General features: G+C 45.1%; 1 protein-coding gene across 1 annotated transcript in view; it reads right to left on the reverse strand.

Moving 5' to 3' along the window:
- Nucleotides 1-11,651, reverse strand: part of LOC139025692 (KICSTOR complex protein SZT2-like) — a 99,042-nt gene that overhangs the window by 51,256 nt on the left and 36,135 nt on the right. The window contains exons 14-18 of the mRNA XM_070440857.1: nucleotides 9,005-9,084; nucleotides 5,373-5,501; nucleotides 3,676-3,878; nucleotides 3,076-3,169; nucleotides 2,745-2,864 (exon numbers count right to left, since the gene is read on the reverse strand). Of these exons, the coding sequence (XP_070296958.1) occupies nucleotides 2,745-2,864; nucleotides 3,076-3,169; nucleotides 3,676-3,878; nucleotides 5,373-5,501; nucleotides 9,005-9,084 (626 nt within the window). The remainder of the gene's footprint in view (nucleotides 1-2,744; nucleotides 2,865-3,075; nucleotides 3,170-3,675; nucleotides 3,879-5,372; nucleotides 5,502-9,004; nucleotides 9,085-11,651) is intronic.

The following is an 11,651-nucleotide window of genomic DNA, read 5'->3' on the forward strand; positions in this document are numbered from 1 at the left end:
ACAGTGGTTCAATTCTCGGGCCGACTCTTTCTCTGTATACATCAATGATGTGCTCTTGCTGCGGGCGATTCCCTGATCCACTCTACGCAGACGACACCATTCTATATACTTCGGCCCTTCCTGGACACTGTGCTATCTAACCTCCAAACGAGCTTCAATGCCATACAACACTCCTTCCGTGGCCTCCAACTGCTCTTAAACGCTAGTAAAACCAAATGCATGCTTTTCAACCGTTCGCTGCCTGCACCCGCACGCCCGACTAGCATCACCACCCTGGACGGTTCGCCTAGAATATGTGGACATCTATAAGTACCTAGGTGTCTGGCTAGACTGCAAACTCTCCTTCCAGACTCATATCAAACATCTCCAATCCAAATCAAAGCAAGAATCGGCTTTCTATTCCGCAACAAAGCCTCCTTCACTACGCCGCCAAACTTACCTAGTAAACTGACTATCCTACCGATCTCGACTTCGGCGATGTCATCTACAAAATAGCTTCCAATACTCTACTCAGCAAACTGGATGCAGTTTATCACAGTGCCATTCGTTTTGTTACTAAAGCACCTTATACGACCCACCACTGCGACCTGTATGCCCTAGTCGGCTGGCCTCGCTACATGTTCGTCGTCAGACCCACTGGCTCCAGGTCATCTACAAGGCTATGCTAGGTAAAGTGCCGCCTTATCTCAGTTCACTGGTCACGATGGCTACACCCACCCGCAACACGCGCTCCAGCAGGTGTATCTCACTGATCATCCCTAAAGCCAAAACCTCATTTGGACGCCTTTCCTTCCAGTTTCTGCTGCCTGCGACTGGAACGAATTGCAAAATCTCTGAAGTTGGAACTTTTATCTCCCTCAACAACTTTAAAAATCTGCTATCCGAGCAGCTAACCGATCGCTGCAGCTGTACATAGTCCATCTGTAAACTACCACCCAATTTACCTACCTCACCCCCATACTGCTTTTATTTATTTACTTTTCTGCTCTTTTGCACACCAGTATCTCTTCTTGCACATGATCATCTGATGATTTATCACTCCAGTGTTAATCTGCTAAATTGTAATTATTCGATTATTGCCTACCTCATGCTTTTGCACACATTGTATATAGATTCTCTTTTTTTTCTACCATGTTATTGACTTGTTTATTGTTTACTCCATGTGTAACTCTGTGTTGTCTGTTCACACTGCTATGCTTTATCTTGGCCAGGTCGCAGTTGCAAATGAGAACTTGTTCTCAACTAGCCTACCTGGTTAAATAAAGTGAATAAATAAATAAATAAAAAAAATGTCCCAGATGTGCTCAATTGGATTCAGGTCTGGGGAACGGGCGGGCCAGTCCATAGCATCAATGCTTCCTCTTGCAGGAACTGCTGACACACTCCAGCCACATGAGGTCTAGCATTGTCTTGCATTAGGAGGAACCCAGGGCCAACCGCACCAGCATATGGTCTCACAAGGGGTCTGAGGATCTCATCTCGGTAGCTAATGGCAGTCAGGCTACCTCTGGCGAGCCCATGGAGGGCTGTGCGGCCCCCAAAGAAATGCCACCCACACCATGACTGACCCACGCCAACCGGTCATGCTGGAGGATGTTGCAAGCAGCAGAACGTTCTCCACGGCGTCTCCAGACTCTGTCACGTCTGTCACATGTGCTCATGTGCTCAGTGTGAACCTGCTTTCATCTGTGAAGGGCACAGGGCGCCAGTGGGAATTTGCCAATCTTGGTGTTCTCTGGCAAATGCCAAACGTCCTGCACGGGCTGCGGCTGTAAGCAAACCCCACTGTGGACGTCGGCCCTCATACCACCCTCATGGAGTCTATTTCTGACGTTTGATCATACACATGCACATTTGTGGCTGCTGAGGTCATTTTGCAGGGCTCTGGCAGTGCTCCACCTGCTCCTCCTTGCACAAAGGCGGAGGTAGCGGTCCTGCTGCTGGGTTGTTGCCCTCCTACGGCCTCCTCCACGTCTCCTGATGTACTGGCCTGTCTCCTGGTAGCGCCTCCATGCTCTGCACACTACGCTGACAGACACAGCAAACTTCTTGCCACAGCTCGCATTGATGTCCCATCCTGGATGAGCTGCAACTACCTGAGCCACTTTGTGTGGGTTGTAGACTCAGTCTCATGCTACCACTAGAGTGAAAGCACCGCCAGCATTCAAAAGTGACCAAAACATCAGCAGAAGCAAGAACTGAGGAAGTGGTCTGTGGTCACCACCTTGCAAACACTCTTGTCCTTTATTTTTAATTTATTATTATTTTTTTTATTTTTTTTATTGCTAATTGCCTATAATTTCCACCTTTTGTCTATTCCATTTGCATAACAGCATGTGAAATTTATTGTCAATCAGTGTTGCTTCCTAAGTGGACAGTTTGATTTCACAGAAGTGTGATTGACTTGGAGTTACATTGTGTTGTTTAAGTGTTCCCTTTATTTTTTTGAGCAGTGTATATATAAAAAAATATGGGGGATTGGAAATGATGCAGACAATTACATTGATGGAAGCTATAATCTATCTGCAGTATTAAAGCTGATCTACCCCCCCCCAAAGAATAACCTTTTTTTTAATTTTTATTTTATTTAAACACTGCACATAGCTGATATAACACTTAAAATGTTACCTTTTGAGTGCCATATGTACAGTTAAATTTGTATAGTTTTCTGTTTGTGTTGTTTTGTGTATACTCACTTGTGTTTATTTCACTCCTTTGGCAACATTTTCCCCATGCCAATAAACCCCTTTGAAAGAGAGAGAGAGCGAGAGAGAAAGATTCACCTGAAAGGCAAGCTCCATCAATACGATGCCCCCTGGCAGCGCCCTCTGGAGGTAGTACGCGGTAATATCCGACCCTGTGCTCTGCGGAGAAAAACAACATTACCTCAAGAGTTGATGATGAAGCGGTGTGTGTTTATGTGTGTGTGTGTGTGAATAGAGTGAGCGTTAGAGAGAGAGAGAGCATGTTTGTCAGAGAGAGAGGAAGAGGGCGTCAGAGTCAATATATCCCTGTGTGCCTTTTCGCCAGTGTACGTGTGGGAATATCCTGAGCGCTTGCATCAGCACTACTTACCTTAGGGCTGTCCTCGCTCCTGGTTTTCTTATAGGAGAAGGACTGCCTCTCTGACGACAATGAGCTGAACATGGCTGCCCGGGCCCTGGGGATGCTACAATGAGAGAGGAGAGAGAGAGAGAGAGAGAGAGACAGGCAGGGTTAGGGGTTAAGCAGGGATGGGGAAAAAACAGAGAGAGAGTGTACTGTGTGTGTCTGTCCGTCTGTCCATCCGTCCGTGTGTGTGTGTGTGTGTGTGTGTGTGTGTGTGTGTCTGCCAAGTGTCTACTGTAGTTATATCACATGCATGACCAGAGGGGTGTGGCTATTGGAGGCTTGGAGGGGATCACAACACATCTGATGACTAATGGATGAATAGTGCTCATAGTTCTGCTCACAGTCACATAAAGGATCATAGGAGGGAAACTCAGAGAAAGAGGACATTTGCCCTGAGTTGTATTGTGTTTTCATTGTGTTTTTTGGGTTGAGAGATCGGGTGAGTTAGATTTCCAATGTATTCATTGCACGTGGTAAATAAACTTGAACTAGTATGGTATAGAAAGATAGGTTACTAGTATAGTTCAGAGAGTTGAGGACCACTGGACTGTCAGAAAGACGTACCTGCGCGCTGGGGACTGTGGCCGGACCTGGACCAGGATGAAGCCCATACTCTGGAGGTACTGGACATACTGCTGGAGGAAGGTGTTAGAGATGTCCTGCAACCAGGGCCCTTCTCTCAGCCGGCTGGGCAGTTTGTCAACTGAGTCTGTGCTGTAGCTACGGTTCCTGCCAGACGCCATGGAGTCACTGGAGTGATGACGCTTCTGGAGAGGATGAGGGGAGAGGAGAGTGGGAGTGGAGAGGTGAACTGTTTCATCAGACTGTGACCACCTTTGTCTAAATTTGCTAAATACATAAAACTTTTACAAAGTTCCCAGGATTTTCAGAGGTTCTGGCTGAAAGACTGTTGGAAGATTGCTGAATGTTCCATCCTGATTCCGGAAATTCTCCTTCCAGGATTTTTCTAAACACTTGGGAAGTTTGGGATGCTTTCCAAGATTTGGAACTAAGGGCATCTTTCTAAGTAAGAGAGAAGTGAACAACCATTTGAGGAGATGCTTGAGTTTTATTTTATTTAACTAGGGAAGTCAGTTAAGAACAAATTCTTATTTACAATGATGTCCTTCCAAAAGGCAAAAGGCATCCTGCGGGGACGGGGGCTGGGATTAAAAATAAAATATAGGACAACACATACATCACGGCAAGAGACACCACAACACTACATAAAGAGAGGCCTAAGACAACAACAAAGCATGGCAGCAACATAACACAACAACAACATGGTAGCAACACAACATGACAGCAGCACAACATAGTACAAACACGGGGTCAAAGAGCAGAGAGGTGGCGCAGTAGTGCACTAGTCTGACAGCAGCACAACATAGTACAAACATTATTGGACACAGACAACAGCACAAAGGCAAGAAGGTAGAGACAACAATACATCACGCGAAGCAGCCACAACTGTCAGTAAGAGCGTCCATGACTGAGTCTTTGAATGAAGAGATGGAGATAAAACTGTCCAGTTTGAGTGTTTTTTAAAGCTTGTTCCAGTCGCTAGCTGCAGCGAACTGAAAAGACGAGCAACCCAGTGATGTGTGTGCTTTGTGGACCTTTAACAGAATGTGACTGTCAGAACGGGTATTGTATGTGGAGGATGAGGGCTGCAGTAAGTATCTCAGATAGGGGAGAGTGAGGCCTAAGAGAGTTTTATAAATAAGCATCAACCATTGGGTCTTGTGATGGGTATACAGAGATGACCAGTTTACAGAGGAGTGCAGTGATGTGTCCTATAAGGAGCATTGGTGGCAAATCTGATGGCCGAATGGTAAAGAACATCTAGCTGCTCGAGAGCACCCTTGCCTGCCGATCTATAAATTACGTCTCCGTAATCTAGCATGGGTAGGATGGTCATCTGAATCAGGGTTAATTTGGCAGCTGGGGTGAAAGAGGAGTGATTACGATAGAGGAAACCAAGTCTAGATTTAACCTTAGGCTGCAGCTTTAATATGTGCTGAGAGAAGGACAGTGTACCGTCTAGCCATACTCCCAAGTACTTGAAAGGGGTGACTACCTCAAGCTCTAAACCCTCAGAGGTAGTAATCACACCGGTGGGGAGAGGGGCATTCTTCTTACCAAAACACATTACCTTTGTTTTGGAGGTGTTCAGAACAAGGTTAAGGGCAGAGAAAGCTTGTTGGAGACTAAGAAAGCTTTGTTGAGTTAAGCCCCAAGGGAAAGCAGCCATGGATTCTGACCTTGACCTGTTGAGTTTGGACAATCTGCTCTTCCTGGATCTGCTTCCTGAACACGGGGTCAAAGAGCAGAGGGGTGGCGCAGTAGTGCACTAGTCTGGACGACTGCTTCAGAGTGTCCAAGTCCACTGCCTGTGGAAAGTAAGGAAACATCTCTATTTTTATTTCATGGTCCTTAGAGCCGAATGTGAATTCTTCTAGTTAATGATACCAAAAGTACCAGCATGTAAATACACCCACCCACCAACCCACTGAGAATCAATGACCAGTTTCCTAATCCCACAATCAAACCGTGTACTAAACACTACAGACAGGGCATACTACAGAGTAAAAGGACTGATTCAGTGTTATGGCTCATCTCATCTGGGCTTTAATCTGTTGCTCTCCTATAAAATCATTCTTATTGACACATCTATCATCTATCATCCCTGTGCAGCCTGGAGATAAACAGACAGGGAGATGTAGATACGACTGTGTGTGTTAGACGAGGGAGTGGGAGACAGAACACAACACTCTCTGCTGTGCTGATGTGATCTCCTCTCATATCTAATCCATCACAAGTCAGGGATAAAGTCAGGGATCCACAGGAAGGCTGATCAAGGGCCATAATGCCTGGGGACCTGAGGGGCCAGTGAAGGGAGAGGGGTCCCCCACTGTGGAGGGGCCAAGTCAGGCAGCCAGACAGTCATCTGACTGGCCAGTAATGGATAAGCCTGCTCTGATGAGTGGTGACATACTGAGAGAGGGAGCACATACGTGGAGCACAGATGATGTCATCATCCGCCACCAGCTCATTTGACTGAGTCAGTGGGACTGACAGAATGTAACTTATGAGGCCTACTGGTGGTGTTCTCCTGACTGTCTATACCAGGGCTATTCACCACTACGAGGTCCGTAGCCTGCTGGTTGTCTGTTCTATCTGATAATGAATTGCATCCACCTGGTGTCCCCCTGATTAGAGAGCAATAATGAACAAAACGCAGTGGAACTGGCTTCGAGGTCCAGGGTTGAGTTTGAGGAGTCTATACTGTAACCAGTGGTTATTTAAGCATGAAAGAGACCGTTGTTTTCATCAATCTTTTTTTGTGTGATGAAGGTAGGCATTGCATTTTTGGTGAAATGAATGTAGTGTTTCAAAAACATCTACAGCTGCAGTGCCTCTGGTGAAACTTCTGAGTCCCACGACGCCTGCTGTAATTTCAACTCTACAGTCCCATGATGCCTTGCATGTAATGTCCCAGTGATGCCTGCTGTAATAGCAACTCTACAGTCCCATGATGCTTGCTGTAATGTCCCATGATGCCTGCTGTAATAGCAACTCTTACAGTCCCATGATGCCTGCTGTAATGTCCATGATGCTGCTGTAAATGTCAACTCGACAAGTCCCACGACGCCTGCTGTAATTTCAACTTACAGTCCCCATGATGCCTGCTTTAAAATCAACTCTACAGTCCCATGATGCCTGCTGTAATGTCCAGATGCCTGCTGTAATAGCAACTCTACAGTCCCATGATGCTGCTGTAATGTCCCATGATGCCTGCTGTAATGTCCATGATGCCTGCTGTAATAGCAACTCTACAGTCCCATGATGCCTGCTGTAATGTCCCATGACGCCTGCTGTAATGTCAACTCTACAGTCCCATGATGCCTGCTTTAAAATCAACTCTACAGTCCATGATGCCTGCTGTAATGTCCCATGATGCTGCTGTTAGCAACTCTACAGTCCCATGATGCTGCTGTAATGTCCCATGATGCCTGCTGTATATAGCAACTCTACAGTCCACGATGCTTGCTGTAATGTCCCATGATGCCTGCTGTAATAGCAACTCTACAGTCCCATGATGCCTGCTGTAATGTCCCATGACGCCTGCTGTAATATCAACTCTACAGTCCCACGACGCCTGTTGTAATTTCAACCTACAGTCCCATGAGCCTGCTTTAAAATCAACTCTACAGTCCCATGATGCTGCTGTAATGTCCCATGATGCCTGCTGTAATAGCAACTCTACAGTCCCACGACGCCTGCTGTAATTTCAACTCTACAGTCCCATGATGCTTGCTGTATGTCCCATGATGCCTGCTTAATAGCAATCTCTACAGTCCCATGATGCTTGCTGAATGTCCCATGTGCCTGCTGTAATAGCAATCTCTACAGTCCCATGATGCCTGCTGTAATGTCCCATGATGCCTGCTGTAATGTCAACTCGACAGTCCCACGACGCCTGCTGTATTTCAACTACAGTCCCATGATGCCTGCTTTAAAATCAACTCTACAGTCCCATGATGCCTGCTGTAATGTCCCATGATGCCTGCTGTAATAGCAACTCTACAGTCCATGATGCTGCTGTAATGTCCCATGAATGCCTGCTGTAATGTCCCATGATGCCTGCTGTAATAGCAACTCTACAGTCCCATGATGCCTGCTGTAATGTCCATGACGCCTGCTGTAATGTCAACTCTACAGTCCCATGATGCCTGCTTAAATCAACTCTACAGTCCCATGATGCCTGCTGTAATGTCCCATGATGCCTGCTGTAATAGCAACTCTACAGTCCCATGATGCCTGCTGTAATGTCCCATGATGCCTGCTGTAATAGCAACTCTACAGTCCCATGATGCTTGCTGTAATGTCCATGATGCCTGCTGTAATGCAACTCTACAGTCCCATGTGCTGCTGTAATGTCCCATGAACGCCTGTGTAATTCAACTCTACAGTCCCACGACGCCTGCTGTAATTTCAACTCTACAGTCCCATGATGCCTGCTTAAAAATCAACTCTACAGTCCCATGATGCCTGCTGTAATGTCCCATGATGCTGCTGTATAGCAACTCTACAGTCCCATGATGCCTGCTGTAATGTCCATGATGCCTGCTGTAATGTCCCATGATGCCTGCCTGTAATAGCAACTCTACAGTCCATGATGCCTGCTGTAATGTCCCATGACGCCTGCTGTAATTGTCAACTCTACAGTCCCACGACGCCTGCTGTAATATCAACTCTACAGTCCCTGACGCCTGCTGTAATATCAACTCTACAGTCCCATGATGCCTGCTGTAATATCAACTCTACAGTCCCATGATGCCTCGCTGTAATATCAACTCTACAGTCCCATGATGCCTGCTGTAATTTCAATTTAAAGAGTTAACGTCTCACCTTTAAAGCTCTTTAAATGTTCCTTGCCAGCTTGTAACCTTTTGTGAATTAGTTGTAATATTTAAAGGGGACTTACTTATAAATAATATTATATTTATTTCTCTGTGCCAAAGTCCCAGACAAGTAAAACATGGCAAGAGTTAAAATATACATAAATTAGCTACAGTGCATAAAACTCCCATCTTCCTGACAGCATAGCAGGTCTTGGATGAATCTTACAAATTTCACACCCAAGCACTTGCGCCCACATGCAAATGTGTGTAAATGTGTTTCAGATGGAGAGATGCCATTTTCTGAGATTTGAAATGAGAGTCGCTGTGTATGTCTACAGGCGTCTGGTGGTGTCTAAAATGGGGCTGTGGCACTCTGGTGTGTCTAAAACGGCTGTGGCACTCTGGTGTGTCTAAAACGGCTGTGGCACTCTGGTGTGTCTAAAACGGCTGTGGCACTTTGGTGTGTCTAAAACGGCTGTGGTACTTACTGAGATGGGCATGTTGGACTGCGCTGACCTCTGCTGCCAAGTCACAAACAGGTTCTCAATCTTCATCTGCTTCTCCATCTCTGTCAACATGGAGATTAACCCACACAAACACTCTTTAATCACACAGCACAGCGGTGGGGAATGGGGAGAAGTAAGTATGCGTCACAAAAGGCACCCTATTCCTTATATGGTACTACACATAGGGCTCTGGTCAAATGTAGTGCACTATAAAGGGAATAGGGTACCATTTAGGACACTCTAGTGTTCCCAGGGCCATGTAGCACGTGTTAACCATCCCTCACAGCTCAGAGCCAGCAGCTAACAGCTATCAGCCAGGCCTTGAGCCTCCTGCCTGGATCTGCATGGCACTGTCTGTCTCTGTTAGGGCCAAGGACTGACTACCCACATCTCCTCAATAAGTAAAGCTGGCTACTTCATCTCGGTTACTGCCTGCGGATGGACTGGCTCACCTTGTATCAAATGAACATTGCTAGTGCATCTTGTAATTTAAACACCCTCTTTAAACCTTTTACAACACATTGACATTGGGTGTTAAAAAAACATTGCTTTAAAAATCCCCTTAGTTCACAAATAAATATATCATTAACGAAACTGTAAAAAAATGGCATACATACAAGACAACCATAACAAACAAATCAATATACTACATTATAATGTACATTATAATTCAATAGACAGTACAGTATGTACAGTTGAAGTCGAAAGTTTACATACACCTAGGTTGGAGTCATTAAAACTCGTTTTTCAACTTCAATTTCTTGTTAACAAACTAAAGTTTTGGCAAGTCGGTTAGGACATCTACTTTGTGCATGTAATTTTCCAACAATTGTTTACAGACAGATTATTTCACGGTATCACAATTCCAGTGGGTCAGAAGTTTACATACACTAAGTTGACTGTGCCTTTAAACAGCTTGGAAAATTCCAGAAAATTATGCCATGGCTTTAGAAGCTTCTGATAGGCTAATTGACATCATTGGAGGTGTACCTGTGGATGTATTTCAAGGCCTACCTTCAAACTCAGTGCCTCTTTGATTGCTTGACATCATGGGAAAATCTAAAGAAATCAGCACAAGACCTTCAGAAGAAAAATTGAGACCTCTCACAAGTCTGGTTCATCCTTAGGAGCAATTTCCAAAGCTGAGGTAGCACGTTCATCTGTACAAACAATAGTACGCAAGTATCGGGACCACACAGCGTCATAACCGTCAGGAAGGAAGGACACGTTCTCTCTCCTAGAGATGAATGTACTTTGGTGCGAAAGTTCAAATCAATCCCAGAAAACAGCAAGGACTTGTGAAGATGCTGGAGGAAACAGGTACAAAAGTATCTATATTCCAAGTAAAATGAGTATATATCCCATAACCTGAAAGGCCCGCTCAGCAAGGAAGAAGCCACTGCTCCATAACCCACATAAAAAGCCAACTACGGTTTGCACTGCAATGGAGAAAAAGATCGTACTTTTTTAGTCTGATGAATACAAAATAGAACTGTTTGACATAATGACCATGGTTATGTTTAGGAAAAAGGGGGATCTTGCAAGCCGAAAGAACACATCCCAACCGTGAATGGATGGGGGTGGCAGCATCATGTTGGGGGGTGCTTTGCTGCAGGAAGGACTGGGTGCCTTCAACAAAAAGATGGCATGAAACGAGGAAGGCAAATTATGTGGCTTATGTTAGTAAAAACGTTTACTGGAGACAGAAGATATCTACAAGTAGAGTACAATAGGACGAGGTGGATAATTAATAATAAGGGCCGTTTAATCAGATGCAAAGATATCTTAGTAAATCGTGGCAGCACGGCTTCCTTCTGTCTGACTCGTCATGGATCGTCGGAAGAGAGACCTCGTAAAATCCAGTTTCATACAGAGTTAATAATAGGGCAACTAAGCAAAATGTAAGGTTGATCTGGTAGTCTGGCCTTCCGATTGTCGATCTGGGTCGTGGGTAGTCTGTTCCGGCCGTGTCGACATTTCCACTTGGCTTTTCACCCAGTTTTTGTCCTAGTCCACATCCAAAGGCATCCCTGCATGTGCGTTTTGTTTTCCCACAGGCCCTAATTCATGGGGGCGGGGATGTGGTGTGTGGGTCTGACAAAGTAGTGGGGATGGGTGGCATGTTGTGCAAGTTATTCAGCTTATGTTGAGAAGTGGTTAAAACCAAGTTACCAGTATCTTATACAATTTCCTTACACTATGTTGACACATCTCAAGACATCAGTCCAGGAAGTTGAAAGCTTGTGCAAATGGGTCCTCGAAATGGACAAGTGAAACAATTTAAAAGGCAATGCTACAAATACTAATTGAGTGTTTGTACTGTCTGGACCACTGGGAATGTGATGGATGAAAAAAAAATACATTCTCTCTTACTATTTCTGACATGTCCAATCTTAAAATAAAGTGGTGATCCTAACTGACCTAAAACAGGAGTTTTTACTAGATTAAATGTCAGAGTTGTGAAAAACTGAGTTTAAAATGTATTTGGCTAAGTGTCTGTAACTTCCGACTTCAACTGTACATTCAGAAGGAGGTAAGAATGGGTATGAAGTTGGATCTGACCTCATACACCTGATTAAGAGTGTTCATATCAGAGCCGTATCCTCCTCAAACAAGATGGCTTAGCAGT

Source organism: Salvelinus sp. IW2-2015, unplaced genomic scaffold (assembly GCF_002910315.2).
Source record: "Salvelinus sp. IW2-2015 unplaced genomic scaffold, ASM291031v2 Un_scaffold3072, whole genome shotgun sequence".
NCBI lineage: Eukaryota > Metazoa > Chordata > Actinopteri > Salmoniformes > Salmonidae > Salvelinus > Salvelinus sp. IW2-2015.